This window comes from Leptodactylus fuscus, chromosome 6, assembly GCF_031893055.1.
Source record: "Leptodactylus fuscus isolate aLepFus1 chromosome 6, aLepFus1.hap2, whole genome shotgun sequence".
Taxonomy (NCBI): Eukaryota; Metazoa; Chordata; class Amphibia; order Anura; family Leptodactylidae; genus Leptodactylus; species Leptodactylus fuscus.
The window spans coordinates 44,874,617-44,893,789 of NC_134270.1; the positions used below are offsets into that span (position 1 = coordinate 44,874,617).

At 40.5% G+C, this 19,173-nt stretch overlaps 1 protein-coding gene across 1 annotated transcript; it reads right to left on the bottom strand.

Annotated features, from left to right (window-relative positions):
* Positions 1-3,284: 3,284 nt before the first annotated feature.
* ERRFI1 (ERBB receptor feedback inhibitor 1) lies at positions 3,285-18,218 on the bottom strand. The gene is made up of 4 exons (XM_075279831.1): positions 18,053-18,218; positions 5,874-6,069; positions 5,285-5,355; positions 3,285-4,954 (listed from the first exon to the last, which is right to left on the bottom strand). Exons 2-4 carry the CDS (start codon positions 5,987-5,989, stop codon positions 3,792-3,794), a joined length of 1,350 nt encoding a protein of 449 aa, XP_075135932.1. The 5' UTR covers positions 5,990-6,069; positions 18,053-18,218; the 3' UTR covers positions 3,285-3,791.
* Between the last annotated feature and the right edge of the window lie 955 nt (positions 18,219-19,173).

Sequence of the window (19,173 nt, forward strand, 5' to 3'; positions counted from 1 at the left end):
TGTAAATAAATGGCATCCGAAAGCCTTTCGGTGACTGCATTCACTTTTCAGGTTTTCATTGGAAGACATAAGAGATAGAAATAGATGGCCAGAAATCTTATGGGTAGTGAGACCTGTGCTCATCATTAGATACTCAGTGGTACACGAGAGGTCTTTACATGTATACAATGTAGAGGAAATTAGAAATGGTTTCAGTAAATCATCAACAACGTAGGGTGGTCGGTAGCCTACTAGCCATCTCTCTCAAGTCTAGGCGTTCCATGTGCCCTTCTGGTCCTACCAAAAGCTTCTCTGATACTGGTGGTCTAGTTGATCACTGTCCATCTGTATTTTTTCACTTTTCTTACATAATTGTGGACACATTGATGCGCTTTTCTGATAATTATAGTGTAGATCCAAGCCTGCTTTGTGATATAGGATCAAAATGGGACAGAACCCATAGAAACAAATGATTCATGGAAGCTTTTGGATGGAGTGTGCCTTCCGTTGGCACCAACTTGGCCAACACACTGTCGCGCGTATGAGACTTTGCAAGAATATAGGTACTCAGGCCCTCCTACATAGTGGTCTGCATATTTGGAATAATACACCTATTATGCCTTAGGATGAAGCCCAAAGCTCAGAATGTCTTACTAGTAGTTCCCTTACTAAGTAATCCCTCTTCTATGGGCTACCAAGAGCAGCAACATCTCAGAAAGGTGGTTTGGTCACTCTTCACTCCCATGTATTTACTATGCCGTATTGCCCCAATGGATTATGGGTCGAGAAATAAACTGGCGCCATAAGCAATGTCATAAATAAGTATATTATAGCTTTATTAATTTCAAAAAGACATGATAACACACAGTATTATCCAAAAACAACAAAATGAACAGAATCATTCTTTGTCAAATACTGTACATATGCCGGAATATCAGTGCATTTTATGCTAATATTTATACCTTCATTTAGTCTGTATTAAAAAAAAATAAAAATGTAACTTAAATAGTTAATTATACATCAGTTTCAAACTGTAAACAGCATGTGTATCACTGCATTGTGAAGAGACAGATACAGGGGCACTAGTACACAACTAAGCGGGGGTGTCACCCTCAGCAACCAATCAGGTCACTGCATTCATGTTCCTACTATGGACAAAATCAGTTGTCATCCAGTTGGTTGTTACGGGCAACACCACTGTTCTGACTTGCACCAGCTCTTCTAAATCTCCCCCACAGTGTTATATCTGTGTTTTTCCCCCAGCAGCACCTCTTTTCTTTAACATTCCAAAAATATGGACAGTCAAGCTCACAGCGTAGGGACACAACTCCACCTGTTCTAGGGTGACGTGGAGTGTGCCCACCCCTGTCAGTGTGACTCTGAAAACTGCTAACACATCTCAGTTTCTTCTAAACATCTACATTTATGGAAAGGAAGCCTATAAAAATATAGATGAGAGGAAAGAAGCTTTTTTTACTTACAAAAAGGCACAAACATACATCTTTCTGGTAGCCTGAGGAAGATCACCTACTGTCCTAATGTGGTTTCTGAATTAATACTCCAGGTATATTCTGTCTGCCACTGCTGGGTATCTCAGCCTACATTGAAGTTATCTGTTGCCTATGGCAGAGGTGGCCAAATTAGGGACGAACAGTTTGAGTTGATCTTCATAGACTGTGTATATGGGTCTACTGGTGGTCACCACATGGTAAAAAGGTGGTACCTTTGTTAAATGGATATCGCTACTCCATCATGGCACCATGTGTATGGACTGAACAGACTTGACGTTGGAACGTATACCGCAGAAGATTGCCCATTTCACTTGGAACCAGTAATAAAGTGCCTCAGGGATATCACTGGTTCTACGCAACTAGAAAAAGTTTCCATATTATTAAGTTACGATGGCCGCCTCTTCTGTATGTAAAGATCAGCTCAGTTATTGACACAAACTTGTTTCTCTCATGATCTGTAAGTTAAGAGCATATACAATGGATGATGGCACTCAGACGGTCAATCTAGGCGTATACCCAAAGGGCCAGCAACAGCTAAACATTATAGGGGTATATATAAAAATTGATAAATTTTAGTTCAAATTTGGAAGACTGTTGACCAAAAGAATTAAAAACAAAGCGTTATTGGATATTGAAAATAAACTAAACCTAAATCTCTAAATGCCGTTTTCATGGTCCCAAATTGGGACTCCAATGCTGTTGGCTTGGAAGCTTTTTGAAACTTGGATGAGTCTTTTGCCCAGGCCAAGTTGTCACTGTTTGCAGCCCACCTAGCCATTGTCGGGGGCCTATGGTGTGCAATTTATAGTCCAGCGTTTAAGAAATCTGGAACTAATAGACAGTAACCCATTTCCCTATAATTAGACACCCTATAGGACCCACCTAACATACAGTGTTCTTGATGGGAATGCTTTGGCCTCCTCTATGCTCTGTCCACTAATTCTATCATGCAATTTTTTTAGCTCCCTGCTTATTTATAACAAGAGTCCTTCGGCTCAGGAAAAAAACAAAAAAAAACAAAAAACAAACACCCTATATGTATACACACAGACTGTACATACAATCATTACACTCTGACTCCTCTATTGACCTTGGCAAAAAGTTGGATTCCATGTGACAGACTCCTGGTAAGTTTGTGCATAACTTCCTATAGAGCGATTGTGCCATGTGTCACCTATTATATTTGCAATATTTTTATTCAATGCACAAGGAAAAAAAAATACTGAACAGATAGCAATAACACAAGGCCAGCTTGTGCTTCAGATCCATTAATAGATGAGAGAAAAAAAAAAAAAAAAAAAAAAAAAAAAAAGAGGGAAAGAATGAACAAAGACCTTACTGGCAACCTAGAATAAACACTTTACTACAACTAGAAAGAACACTGGGTTTTCTTCATTTTTCATTTCACTCTTTGGACCATAAGAGGAAGGTAAAGCAGAGTCTGACAAACATAAAACAATGCGAACAGGAACTAACCGTTCTGATTATTTACATAGTAGAGGCAGCCATTTTGTCAGTCGTTTCCCATGACCATCCGGCCTATCGGAATTAGTAACGTGACACTCATTGGATTTCAGTGGGTTCAAGATCTAATGACAGTGTTAGTCCTGCTAGAGGCTGACCTGTTCAGACAACCCCATCTCAGACTGGTCAGTCTCCGAGAAAATGGCCGCCTTTACAATTTTTAGCTTGGTCGAAAGGTCCATGGAAAAGTTTCCCATTCAGAACATCTTAGAAATTCCATTTGTTTGTGCTTTCTTTTACTATCTAGAAATAGATAAAATAAATCGGTGTCCTATTCTAACAGGACACACAGCTAGCAGCTTTTGGAGCTTCAGCCTACGGTTAAGTCCAGATTTTTAGACAAGTTAAGAGGCAAATTAGAAAGGGTTAAAACAAAGTAGGATACACAAATACTGCACTATTCTTCTCCAAACCATTCAGTTTTCATAAAATGTCAGCAGTAGAAAGTCACTGGGTCATCTTCTCGTATGTAACTGCCCAACCTATCCTTACTGCAGTCTACAGTACACAACTGTTCAGCAGCGACTTAGGCTTCTCGCCTACCCATCACATTGACACAACCACAAAATATACCTCACATTTTAATAAGGAGACCATTGACAGACTCCATATCTGCTCAGTTTTTTTCTTTATGGCAACTGGAAAGGATCACTTAGAACTGAGAACATAATCTTAGTCTTTTTTTTAGTTCAGTTTGTCCTTCCGCCACCTCTGAACCAGCCATAGAGGCATATGGTAACATCCCGTAGTATGCTAATAACCTACTCATTTCATACATTACAGGGAAACTACATCTGTAAAATGTTTACGCTTGGTATGGTTATTGTCCAATTTAGCCTTGGTATCTGGCTTTGTAGAGGCTGAAGATAGGCTACTGTCACTAGACCATGATTCAGAGCAAGCGTCTTTCGATTCTGTGAAATACTTTTCATATCGGTAAAGGTATGGGGGCCTCTCTGGTAAGAGATAATAATGCGTTGAACTGGCCTTTTTACCATTTTCTATAATAGGCAAGATACAAGGGATCTTATTGGCAGATCCTTCACTGTTTTGTCTCTGAAGAGCCTTATTGCTAACATATTTTGGGTCTGGTGCAAAACTTTGAGTTGGGGGCATTACACCATTGAGGTATGAAGGCAAACTCTTTGGGCTTGGTGTACGAGAATTGCTTCTGGATAAAGGTTCCCTTGGTGGTACCTTAGGAGGTCGGTCCTCATCGCTGTATGTGTTTGAGGAAACTTCTGCTGACCACCTTCGGTAATCTGGCTTGACTGGCCTAGGGGGTATTGGGATCCTTGGTGGAACTTCAGGTTTGTCTTCATCTGAATTAGGAGAAGTCCTATTTGCATGTATCCGAATAGCAGGTTTATTATATGATCCAGCTGGCCCAGAATGAGACCGCCTTAATCTCCTGTGACATTGTTCAGGTTTCTGGGGTTTTAAGTTTTGTACACATCCATTCTGTTGGCATGTGGGGATTTCATCTGCTTTTTTGGTTGCTGATACAGAATCAAAATAGGCATAATTGATCTGTCCACATCCCCTGAAGCTTCGTCTGCTTGGAACACCATACTTAAATGCCAAAGGTCTTCCATCTTGTATGAGCAAGTCAGTCTCAGAACTCGTAATAAATTCAACCTCACTGTCTGCTTCATCTAGAGAATGATCTTCTGAAATTGGGAGAGGTGGTAAGGGCCTCGAGCTTCGATCACTACAAGGAATGGCATAAAATTGTGGTGGTCCACTTTTAACAGGTGTTAACGGAGGAGTCCTCTCGGCCCCATTCATTGACAGTTTCTTAAAGGAAGGTACAACCTGGTCATCTTCACAGCTTGTAGAATGTTCTATGATAGGCATACCAAGATGAAGAAAGTTAGATTTCTTCATACAGTTTTCAGAGCAGCAATGTCCATTCATGGAGGCAGGCCTAGAATGTTGACCTGAAAAAGACAGAGATTTTATTCCCTGTTTTCTACATCCATAAGTCTTATGTTCTAACAATTTTTTGATGCTTGTTTTATGGACATGGAGAGCAGAATTACCTAGCTATGTGCAAAATACATTACGCAAGTAGACTATGAAATAAAATACTTTGGGTAGCCAAGTATGGTCTTAAGTTTTCCAGAAACATAACTTTACAACCATCAGATCTAAAAATAGTCTTACAACAATCGATCGGATTGAAGTGTGTTATGAAGTCACTTTCACTTTTTTTGTCTACAGTTAGATATGGGGCCTATATATTGTTTAGATACACTTACTGGACTTACCAATAGAGGAAGTATGCTGTTGAGCGGTGGATTTTATAACGTAGGGCATAGAATCCATCCCGTAGAATGTACTACAAGAACAAAAAAAAAAATATAAATATGACTATAATTATTATTATTAATATATTACAATTATACTGAAGCATTTAAGGACACCCAATTGGGAAAATCTAGAATAGTAGAATGTATGCTATTATATTGCCTATTTATGTAGTTATAGAGAATACTTATATTCCATGGGTTGTGTTTGGTATTGCAGCTCAGTTCCATTGATGTAATTTTATTGCACAACCCGTCTCTTTAAGGGTTGGGAATTACGTTGGCTGTCAACCTTTCAAAAACGGGTATTGCAAAGATGGATATCTGATGGACGCCATTGTAAGCCAAAGGGAATCCATCACAATATGTTCAAGTGCAACTGGCATTGCTGACGTGACTATTATGAAATAGCAGTCATGATGCAATATGAATGGAGCCATGACGAGCCAATAGGACAAATTACCCATTCCCACTGTTCTTTCCTCCCTTGGGTTGACTTGAACATTATGTCTCATTATGGTGTGGAACGTTCTCAGATCCTATTACTTACTTTTCATACTCGCTATGATTTGCCCAACATGATTTGCCGCACATTAGACCCTGTGCGCTGTGCATAAAGCTGTTTTTCAATGAAACGTCTTGAGTTGCAAGCCCAGCTGTTGTCATTGTGTCTTGTTCCTTGTAGACTTTAGCTATTCACAAAGAGCTCCGGACATGGGATCTACAAGCAGCTGTCATTCCCTCAACTGCAAGAGAAAAAAGAAAGAAAAATAATGATTCTACAGTGATATAACAGTCTGAACACATGGTGGATGGGTGTGATATCACCGCGCCAATGTACTTATGCAGATTTCTAAGTCACGTAAGCCTGGCATTCTTAATACTTAGGACATCAATTACAGATAATTAGAGCTGGTTGTACAACCAAGGACATTTCTCAGGAACAGGATCATGCCCAGGGATCGTACTGATCTCCATTAGATATGCCATGGCCCAGATCTCAGCTTACTCTTTAGTAATACTCAAGTTTTAGTCAGTGACTATGAGAGAGTTCCAGTGGTTGAGGCCTACAAATGGAGGACATTACTATGTATTCTTTATTATATCCTCAAACTGCCTTACAGACAACGATTAAATCAAATCTAAAGTGGGTCAGACACATATATAGACATAACACAGCAGGATAAACATACTGGTGGTGTAAATGCGAATATTACCAGTCCCTTGAATAAGAAGCAGATCTGTAGGATTGAATTCGCCTACGTTGATGGTGATAGATTTTTGGCAGATACATAGCTTTGCTATTACATGTTCCTGAATGTAACCTTGTGACGGACAATAACCCTACAGAGCGATGTTGGTTTTTGGGAATGCATGATTCATGATGACTGAATTCATTAGGCTTGGAGGTTACGTACATTGCTTGTATGTGTTTGTATCAAATGGTCCCTATACTCAAGAGAGTCTCTTGGCCACAGTACAAAATTTGTACAGTTCACCCCTCACCTACCATTTATAATACTTTTTTTCTTATGTGGCAACAGGGCCTAAGGGTGGCCTCAGACACCAGGGCCCAGACACCCCCCTAGAGATAAGTCTCTGCTGGGACCATCAAGAGACAGCTTATTAAATCTGAATATTTGCCAGTGTTTTTTGGACCCGGGGTAATACTTTAAAATAAACCATGTCATAGCTTATTAAAATGGACAAAAACCCTTGGTGAGGACCTCGCTACTGGGACCCCTAGTAATCCCCAGAAAGCTATCAGGAAAATCAAGTGATCAGTCTCTCTACAGCACCACCACAGGAGAAAACGAGGCATTACACAGTGCCCACTGAAATGACTGTAGTGCCTGGACATACTGGGTCCTCCAGACAAAGACACTCTTTGCAGCTGCTCTATGCTCTAATAGGCAAGGGACTTCCCTAAATTATTTGCAAATCTTAATCAATTCAAAACAGTTTCTAAAGTAACATTTTCCACGATGATACAATATTTATGGCTATCCTAAGACACAATAGACATTTAAGGATTTCCCATCCATCATCACAATGCTAGAGTTAGTTTCCCATAGACAGTTAATGGAGGTTTAATGTGTCTTGTTTTATTTGGACATTTTAGAAGATGCCAAAAATCCTAATGACCTTGTTTGTGCTTTTCTGCTTCAGCGTTTCAATACATTAGGCCAGGAGAAGGGCCATTAAAAATACCACTGATGTTAGACTGTGTAGACGCGTTTCTATGGAGCCTCGGATGGAAAGCATAATTGATTCTGACCATTTGTCATGCAGTCTCTTGTTTTGACTGCTGGCATCAGACTTCATCTATGATTTCTTCCATGTATGGGCTTCTAAGAACATGGTTTGTTTTTGGGACAAGGACCAAGTCCCGAACAGAAAGTGTACTCATCATTCTAATGGCAGTCTATGATATATTTCTTACACATAGCACTAGATTTAACCACTATCACATATAAGGATCTGTTCGCACTGTTTGTGAACCACATTCGTCATGTGCATCATATGCAAGGTCTTATTCACCCTATGTCCTAGCCATGTGAGAGGTCATCATAATGCGATCTGTGAGGTTCGATACCCAGATCCCGCACAGTTTAGCTATTGCACCAGCCTCTGGGTGCAGGAAAGCTGCAAGTGGACCAGGAGTGTGTGCAGCACCTAAAATTTCCAAGAACCACTGCTATGACCTAAAACTTGAATAGTAGCGGTGTTGCACATGCTCCTAGTCTACCCAGAGGTTTCTGCAACAGCTGATCTGTGCGGGATCCAGGTGTTGGACCTCACAGATCACATTATGATGACCTCTCCTGTGGACAAGTCATCAATATGATTTGGGTTTGGACAACCCCTTTAACACCATTTAAACCATCAGTATGCATTCTGAAGATGACCTTACAATCCTTTATCGGAGCAAACAGTTCAGGCTACATGTGTCTGCCCCTCCCTAGTCTACTGACCAGAGTCCATACCTGCATGAATCATTACACCCATGTAAAGATTGGATGAATTACTATTTATTTAGTCTTTGGTGTTATAATTTGGGAATGTGTAACTCTGGAGCGTTAACGTTTCACATTGTAAGTTGTAAAGTCCAACCAGTAAATAACATTTGGAAAAACCTACATAACGAGCCTTAAAGGGGTTTTCCAATGAACATAACCCTATAAAATTTGTAGCCCATTAAAAGTTGAACATTTTTGTAACTACAAATGTTTAAAAGTTCTGCAGAGTTTATTTTATGACCTGCACTACCTCGTAGCATATTTAGAATATTGGAAACCATATTTTGACACATGCCAGAATCTTGTGGTATCTGCAGAGGACGCTGGGATGTTATGGGAAGTCTACAATGATCTGTTTTTTATACAGTGTATATTATAATGAGATCATTGTAAATCACCGGATATAATAAAGTAATATAAACATGTAATATTTTCCATATACCCCTCCCTCAATGCGCAGTTAGCCAGCAGGAATTTATTGTGATGACAAAGTGGTCACTTGCATTCCCAGCTCTGTACTCACACGTTACTACACATACACAAAACCAGCATCATACATGGAAGTGGCTGCTGCAGTCTAGACGTCCCACCGCCATATTCCAACCAGGATAGAAAAACAGTGTCAATGGTCCTCAAATAAGTCAGACATGTACTAATGTTCACATTAGCTGCACTTTCCAAGGCAGGAAGTTAGATAAGGAGTATTGGTAAGTGGATGCTTAATGCCTTGTTACTGACAAGTCTCCAGGGATGTCTAGAGAATGTCCATTAGCAAGCATTAAGAGTCTACGGATACATGGCTCCTGACAAATGCAGACAACATAGGTGACTGTACCTTTGCATAGCGTGAGTCTAGACTAGCAGTCTCCAAGCGGTGGTAAAACTACAACTGCCAGCATGCCATGAAACATATAGACAAGCACAGGCTGGAGACCACTGCTCTAAGCAGTGTAGATGGCCTAATGAGAACATAGGCAGTGTACAGATCCTTGAATCTAGGTCAGAGACACTAACCAGGTTTGTAGAGTGTTGTAGTTTTGTAATACATAGTGATGTATAGATCTCTGGTTGGAGTTGGAGACATTGCTCTAGATCAGGGGTCAGAAACCTTTGTCACTCCAGATGCTGTGAAACTACAACCCCCCCCAACATGCTCCATTCACTTCCATGGGAGTTTGAATAACTGCAAAGTAAGCATGCATGCTGGGAGTTGTAGTTTTACAACAGCTGGACTGCCAAAGGTTGCCAACCTCTGGTCTAGATGATTTTGCAGGTTGGTGCAAAACTGGTGGTACATGCTGGAAGTTGTAGCAGTTTTATAAAATGACTTGCAACGTGGGACTATATATAGGTATAGTCAACAAATCATCCCTAGAAGAGTCTGTCTTCCAAGAATACCTTTCACATTTGGCTAATAAGCAAAGAATGACCAGAGTAGCTGTAAGCTTTTAGGACCGGAGCCTATCACTGGGTCTGACCTCTACATTGTATCTGTAAATTAAAATATTCATTTATGTAGTGACTCAGCTCCATATTGTGTTATTACCTTGAGCTTCCTCTATCATTGTCCTCCCTAAAGCAGATGATTTGTTGCAGCCTCAGCATTCCTATACAGGTTTACTCTGCCTCTAATTGAATGGCTTAAAATGTTGACACTTTCCTCCCCACTATTACTTGGCCACTAGGTGGCAGTGTTCTACTGTTATCTAATTAATATATGTTGCAAACCTCCATAAACAGCCAATATATACCTTAACTAAATAAAGAAGTATACATATATTTATGTATCCATAAATATATTACATTTAATAATAAATGTCAATTCAGGGGTTATAATGACCAACCTGTTCTACTCATATGACAAGCCTTTCTCAGAACAATGATATTTTACCACGTTCTGCTTAGCTGCAGCAGCCTTATGGGTATTCGACATCCCCCAACCCCCACCTGCACCCCTGCTTTAAGGCCCCACTCATAGTCCCACAGTGTGTTCAGTACACAGATCTCATTTAAGCTCATCTGTCAGCGATTGTGTAACTAGGGTCCGCTCCAAATTCCCTGTGGAATTCCAAAGTTTTAATGAACACTTAAAATATTTATGCTTGCTCTAAAAAAAAAGATTATTTTTGTTACTCTTTTAAAAATTTTGCTCGCTTCCAAGCGTAGGGGGGGGGGGAAACATCTCCAGCCTTGCTTATGACAGACAAACGGAGTCTTTGTGTCACACGAGGTGACCTGCCTTGAGATTCTGCGGAGAATTGTGAATGGCCAGTATTATGAATGTGGGGAACGCTGCATGGACAGGAAAGAAAAGAGAGGGGTGGTGGGGGGAAAGGATACAAAGTAATTATATACTGTTGACAAGTCAACTTAGAAGATTCGTGGGAAGCAAAATAAAGGCCCTGAAACGCGCTAGAACATTTCAGTAAGGTGGTCATGTGTATTAGTATTAATGTGTGAATGCAGAATCAAATGAGGAGGCCACTAAAGTCTATCTGGTCATTAGAAATCCTGCAGCACAAGACAGGTCCCATAATGTATATAGGATATGTCAAAGACAACCAGTCAATATCGGTTTTGATGCCCTAAGCCAAGCCATGAATGGAAGAGTCTCTTTGGTTGCTAAGGGTTGCAGTTGTGCAATGGTAGTAAATAGACAATACAGCACCACTCTTGTATTCAGACTGGGGGGGATGGAAGTATAGGATATAATGATAGTAAAAAGGAAAATGTATATTTTCTATAACTGTTATTTATTATTAAGCCCCGTCATCATTGCATTCTCTATATTTACAGAAGTCCAGATTATCATTACGATAGGCTATCAATAATAGAATGGAGAGAGCATGATTCTTAGCACCCCTGCTGATCAGTTGTTTAAAGGTGCGTGTCCTCCTTGTAACCCAACTGTATACTTTATAGGAATGACAGTGAAGGGTACTGCTTTGTCCCATATAAGTAAATAGGACAAAGCTGTATTACCCTGCACCACCGCTACTATATAAGCAGGTGCCAAAGTGATGAGGCTGCAGTGCTTGCATGAGCTGATCCACAGAGGTGCAAAGACCTTGGCCCCCACCGACAACCTATAATACTGTTATAGAAAGTGTCCACAACTAAAACAAGGCTCTTCAATCCAAGGTGGCAAAATCCCGCGCCATCATAAAGGGGCCCAGCCTGATCAATGCTATGGGACTCCATCCTCTGTGCACGTCAGTGTCTGTAGCAGGTAGCAAGACATCAATGGAACACTCAATGGAACATTAGACCCTTCTTAGAAATCTCAAAATCACGACCACCTTACAAATCACAGCAGCCAAAATGTTCAGTTTGCGTTTTTTTTTTTTTCCAGACACGTCTCTAAGCTTGCTTTCGTCATCCAGCCACGATGAAGGGAGGGATCCGTAATTAAAAGGTATCACCTTCTGCTAGGTCGCTGGCATATTATTAATGAAAGACAGGAGTCAATTTAAGGAGGAGAGGCATATTTCTGTGACACATATCATTATCATGCACTGCCCTTCCTAATCTCCCTCTCACTACAGGCACTTCTTAAAGGGGAAACCAAAAATTGCACAATACACACTCGTACAGGATTTCCAAGTGAACAAAATACCAAGTACGGTTACAAGTTCAGTTTTCTGAAAATTATTTTTTGCGAAATTATTTGTAGACCTTTGCAACATATTTGTCATGTTCCTGTATATGAGAACACTGTATTGTATTCTGCTCTTTCCAAGTTACCCAATAAGAGGGGTAGTAGAAATACAGTTGCCATATTGATCAACAACAAGTCAGATGTGTTAAACAGGGACACAATGGAGTCAGTGGGCGATCTGTCATTGGCCCATGGTGGTGTCAAAGATGACAGACATCTGACTATGTCCAGTCAAGGAAGGCAAGGCAGTCAAGGCTCAGCAAACATACAAACTCTATATGTGCATTGGCCTGGTTGAGACTTAAATCCAAAGTATTGCAAACCTACAGAAATTCGCCCATTTTGAGGGTGCCTACTCCCAAAATAGAGAGACCCAAACAGCACTAGCCCACCTGTATGTCCAGGATGTTCTCCAGCATACAGCCGACCCGAACACATTGACATAGGGCACCAGTTCTTTTCTACACCAAGCTCTGTTTTGTCACTTAATAGTCAGTAGTGGACAAAACACATTTTTATTTTGTCTATTTTTTTTTTCAGTTTTATGTGAAATTCAGCAGCGCCATCTGCTAATCACTTCGCAGCCATTCCTACAACTCCCATGGGGTATCATTTGCATAGGAATAAATGTGGGAACTGGAGATGAAGGTAGCAGATTAGGAAATTGGGAGGCGTTGCCAACTAAAAATTTCCTGAATTAAAAAAATTAAAAATTGTGTAGACGATCCATATTATGAGCAGTTAGCAACAGAAGAGCTCATACAAGTATTTTGTGGTTGTTTAATCACTTGTCTAATTTGATATGTGTTCACCTCCAGGCAGGCTTTAGATGTTCACTATTTTGGGTGAATTTTTTTTTTTCCAACTCTCCCATTCATTTCAATGGGAGCGAGCAGCCATTTCAATGGGAGTGGATTCTGCATTGCAAACCTATATATATATATATATATATATATATATATATATATATATATTTTTATTATTATGTTACTGGTAGGCCTACTTCTATTCTATACTAAGCAGCTAGAGACTATCATATTCCCCAAATATTATTAATTAACCACAAAAAAGGTCAGCATAGAGGCGTTTTAGGCTACCTATACACATTGCGGACAGATTTCCATGAAGGAAATATACAACATAGTACAGTATCATTAATGTCTATGAGATTTTCTACACTGCATTTTGTACCATTGACAAAATCTACTTTATGTCAATTTATTGTCCAAATAAGAATGTAATTTCAATTTCACTGGCTGCTATGGACTAAAACAGGGGTAGGGAACGTACGGCTCTCCAGCTGTTGCAAAACTACAACTCCCAGCATGCATACTGGCTCTGCTGTTATGGGAACTCCCATGGAAGTGAATGGAGCATGCTGGGAGTTGTAGTTTCACAGCAGCTGGAGAGCCGAAGGTTCCCTACCCCTGGACTAAAACGTGCTTGTACTAGTCCATAGCAACTAGAATTGATGCGCCATTATCCCAATGCGGCTGATTAGTTGCTATGGGCAACACAACCACGTTTCTTTGAGGCAATTTTGAGGCCTAGTGTTGTCCCTAACATCCAATCAGATTGCAGCTTTCATTTCTGCCGCGCAGGTTGTACCATAAAGCCATCCCTCTGCTACCAGCAATGTCTCCACATTTCTTTGGCCAGAACTTGATCGATTCCAGTGGGAATTTCATTGAACTTTCGCTGCTCCGAGATAAAAGACGGACACTCGGAGCTGCATGCAAGAAGGACAGCAAAAATAAACAGAAACAGTGACATTGGGAGATCGGAAAACACATCTTTTTTTGTTTTTGGGCAGACAGGGGCACTTGGCAGCCTCAAGACGCTTAAAAGGCAAAACATGACATTTTCTTTTAGAACGCAATGTACTTGGCCTTACAATGTCACCCACCTCACATACAATTCTAGTGCCCTGCTATAGTCAGAATTGTATCTGAAGCAGTGATAGATTAAAGATATATAAAGATATTCGGTACCTCCCCTTCCTTGATTGAGGAGCTGCCCACCATTGATCCAATTTGATTTTCAGGGATTAGTCCTTCAATTGGTTTGCCCAGTGTATTCTCTGGTCAGATAATAATTTGCCACACTGTAATATACTGTACATATCAGTGGAGATGGTGAAATCTTTACCTGCCCTGTATACTAGCTCTTAAAAGCATATTTTTAGCTCACCTATATCGCCCTGTCCAACACACCCAGGGCTTGCTGTAGTATTTTTATGACTAATGGGGAGGAAATACTGTACTAAGTGAATGAGCAAGGGGTTATTTAGACTATTTGAATCTATAGGACGTGAAGGTAGAAAACAATGACACAATAGACTCCGATGATGCATGCATCCTCCTGCAAACTTGTTTTTGCTGTGACAGTAATGTGACCCATATTATTTGCACGCAGTCAGTGTAGCAAGTATACCATAGTAATATACAGGTGAGCCACAAAGTAAGAAAGGTGGAAATGGGGAGGGGGCAAAGGAGGAATTAGGAAGTCCAGAACCCTGGTGCCCATCAGTAAGAAAATGCATCTAGTAATTAGTTAGTTATCCCCACACCAGTAATGTCACCATAGCCTGGTAGTAGGAATCCTATAGGACATCTCTTTTATGTGGTAGTGGGTCTGGGAGACCCCATGGCAGTTCTACTGAGTGATAAGGGCTCACAACTGTTCTCTTGAGTGGTAGGAGACCTGATGGCGCTAAATGGGACCCCACTATTGTCCTCTTGCTGATACTTTCCATAGGAGGCCTGTGAGACCCCCCCCCCATCATTGTCCTCTACACTATATATTATATTTCTTCTTGTATTGGTTTTAATATGTTATCATGAAGTTTTAGGTTCCTGTAAAATCAATATATCCTTGGCTTTTGCCCATCTTCATCCATTTATCTCCCCAGCAGCTAGGCCAACCACCACTTATTCAATGAACCGGGATACTGCTGTGCTCTTGGTATGAATCCTGCCAGGTTGCTGCTATCTTCCGTGAGATTGTATCGTCTTATCACATTAAAATTGGTTTCCCTGAGTAGTCTAAAAGTGAAGTGATAATTTGTATTGAAGAATGCTGTTGTATGATGGTAATAGGTGGAAATGTGATAGTAAGCTCCTCTGTGATATGAATAGGGGTCTGACTATAGAGGACTGTGGATTGCTACCGGGATTATAAAAGGGCTATTGTGTCAGTCTGGAGCCATCCATCACATCCAGGAGCTATCCACTTAACAGAAAAACTGGCACATGTTCTTGGAGGATTTTTTTTTTTTTTGGTGCCTTGACCAGCATGTACATCAACAAATGAACAGTATCGTACATAACCAACCTCTTGTATGTTGATACGTACGATATCATGACTGTTCATACATCTTCCAACACTGCCTACCTATAGAGAAACTACGTCTAACGAAAAAAACGGACTAATAATAGTCAGTAGCTTCACACCGTGAGATCCTACTTTTAAAGTCTGAATTGTGTAATACAATTTCAGACCAGTTTGGGTACAAAACTAATTAATGTCGCAGGACCTGAGCAGGGTAAAAATTGGGTAAGAGAGTTTTCAAAAAGTTGAACCTTTTAAGACTCTTCTCAGTTTCTGAAATACTACCACATTGTTCAAGTGAAATTTAGACCACCCAAAGCTGCATTGAAGAGTGGTCTTCTATAGGGTCAGAGTAAATCTCTTCTGGAGAAGGGATTGGTCTTTTCAAAGTGGTGTCTTATGGAGAAGACTAACTATAAGAAGTCATAGATTTGTTACTTGTGTCCTATAAATATGATGCAGATTGCAATGTATGGTTTAAGCCTATAGGCTAAGAGACAGATCACCAAAACCAGGTGCAACCAGAACGGACCATAGATGTGAGACTCATACCGTAGGCAACATCTTACCACCCCTGTACCACCAGGGCTACCTTCACGACAAAGATTCACTCCTCCTTTTTAATTCTTAATCACAATGATCCCCAACAATCTCTGGGGAGAGGATAGGTGGACAAGGTCACTATAGAATTACGCCATTAAATATTATTCTGCACCTCAATGACATGACTACGCTCTGCAGTGTTTATAGACTCCGGTATCAGCCTACTATCAAGCAGCGCAACACGTTGCAAAGCCATTTACTGAATGAAGAAATTTGCAATGACAACATGACTAGGTATATGCCAATATACTAGGTATAAGCCAAGATTACAACAGGCATTTACAATCTTCACCACCAGCAAGATAATAATCAGTGAGTCACCATTATGGCTCACCTATGTTCCAGTCACATCATGTGAACAACGCTCTACTATCAATTGTGTAAGCTGTCACTTACCCTGACAGAAAGAAAAAATCCTAATGCTAATGAGACCTACAAAACCAGATTCACAACAGACGGGAAAAAAAAAATGAAAGATTTCAATCACACCATAGGTGTTGTGTTGCACGTTCCTCTGCAACTGCTAGTATGCAGCGCAACACACAGGGGTTGAAAGTTGGACGGCGAGTGCAAGTTGCTGGCAAGTGCAATAATGAACGGGATAACATAAGGTGAGCACGTAGGTAATAGCAGTGCGTGTATACAGTACTATACAGGATCATAGTCCATCTTGTATGTTTGCAATGCTGATTACTTTAGAATACGTCCTGAAATCAACAAGGCTGTAGCCTGTAAAATAAAAAAAAAAAACAACCTCACCTTTCTTCACCCCTTACAGTTGCTTCGCAACCGTTCCTGTCATACCTGTGTGGCAGGTGCACATTTAGCCAGTGACACACCTCCTTAAAGTGACACTTCCAACCCTAAATCTACTTAATATTTGGAATTCATTGCACCAAGATTTCTTGTACAGATAATATTGCTTTGTACTTACAGGGTGACCTCCACAGAGAAGTGAAGCATATATGGGGGTTGAATCAGGTTTTGCTACCTGTATGCTGTATATTACACATATTCTGAGCTCATGCATGCAGGAGTATATCTGTAGCCCCCAATAATACTTATGGCATCATACACAGCAAAAATATAGTAACGTTCTGATAATCCCGAAATAGCCAAATTCCTGGTAATCCAGCAAGACTAGTTCTAATACTGGATTACCAGGAATCCCCTGGACTGTGGGGTGAGCACAACCAGAAAGGGGCATTTTTCAAAGAGATCTGTATTTGACATTCAATACCCATCTTGCTAACCTGCCAACCCACCAGGAGTACTAGTTTGGCATTTTGGATAATCCTATATCTCTATGGTTCCAGATTATTGGATTGTATACCTTATATTCTATCTTCATGGATATGCACTCATGTACATATACAATACATACATCTCAGTCTATATTCATATAGTAGTACATCAGTAGTGTGCCTCTAGCTAGCGAGGCATGCTGGGGATACTTGTACCCCAGAAGGTTCAGAACAACGGCTTGCACACCTCTAGATCCATATATTGTATAACCTATAAGATTTATTATACATACTGTCCATACCCATAAGGTATACTTATTACCTTCCATTTGTATGGACCCCATTTCAATTTGGGAAAGAGGCATAGGAATCTATTTTACAACTTGTGTCCTTAGAAAGACCCAAATCTATTCTGACATGTCTGTAGCACCCTGACATAACCTGCACCAGCACCCTGCTAGACCGAATAGAAGGGGGATTTATGACAGAGCTGAGCAGACAGCCATGTGTAGGTTAGCAGAGGGGTGCATTATATACAAGTACAGTAAGTGATATTGTGTATACTCTGCACAGTGTCAGACAATATTCTATGAATGTTCCTGTACTAGTAGAGCACTGTGGAGGTAGTATAATAATAATAATAATAATAATAATAATAATGATAATAATAATAATAATATCATACAGTCTTATGTATTCTTTAGCCGGACTGCAGATATAGATACAGGCAATGACACATTCAGCTCTGCTACATCTGTCAGGCTCCTGACGTACAGTAATGTTATTGATCGCACGGACAGTCCTGTTAACGGGTAAGAAACAAGACATATGTCCATCCAGTTCCACCTTCCCAGTGTGCGGCCGGGGCTCGTACCTGTGCAATGAGGGCGGCCTCAGCTCATGGTTAGCACTTCGGGATGACACCAACGTTCCGTATGTTTTCCGGTTCTAGTATCCCGAGCATTCCAGGCGCTTCTCCGGCGGTACAGAGCGCTGCTTGTTATGTCCTGTGCGTGCCTGACACCACATTCACTAGCCAGTGTGTAATTCCTCCTGACTTCTAGAGGGAGGCCAGTTTATATGAATGGGTTGGGCAGTGACATCACACAAGGACGCCTACCACTAGGTTGTGCTTCTTAAAAGGGCAACAGCCTGCGTAGGGTGGGGGTGGGTCCCATGAAAGAACACACTGTGTGTCAATGATTGATTACTGGGGTTATATCATATTAGAGTCCTAGGCAGCCCCCTACATGGCAAGCTAGGAAGTGACAAGAACTGGAACTTCATTGTATCTGTCCGCTAATCTAAGAATAACAAAGCATCAATGGGCTATATTCTTTCTGCTTTCCTTCTTCTCTTTATTTTTGTATTTCCTTCTTCCTTCCTTTTTCTCTTTTTATTTATTTCTTCCTTCTTTTCCTTTCTTAGTTCATTACTTTCTTTCGTTTTTACTTTTCTTTCATTATTTGTTTATTTCTTTTCTTACATATTCAATTTTTCTTTCTTCTCATGTCCTTCCTTCCTTCCTTCCTTCCTTCCTTCCTTCCTTCCTCCCTCTTTCCTTTCCGTTCCTTTCCTCTCTTCCTTCCTTTCCTTCCTTCCCTTCCTTCCTTCCTTCCTTCCTTCCTCCCTCCCTCCCTCCCTTCCTTCCTTCCCTCTCTTCCTTCCTTTCCTTCCCTACCTACCTTCCTTCCTTCCTTCCGTCTTTCCTCTCTTCCTTCCTTCCTTCCTTTCTTTCTTTCTTTCTTTCTTTCTTTCTTTCTTTCTTTCTTTCTTTCTTTCTTTCTTTCTTTCTTTCTTCTCTTACCGTCAATATTTACTAGGAATGGGGAGTCTGTCAGCAGTAAATTGGTTAGAAACCTGATGATGTTATTATGTAAATCCCTGGATTATTTCAATTGAATTGGGAGGAAAATGTATTTTTCTGTGTCTTAGCTTGGTTGGGCTTTGGCCTCAGCTCTAGATTCCTGGGTAAAGCATTTTTCACCTAATTTG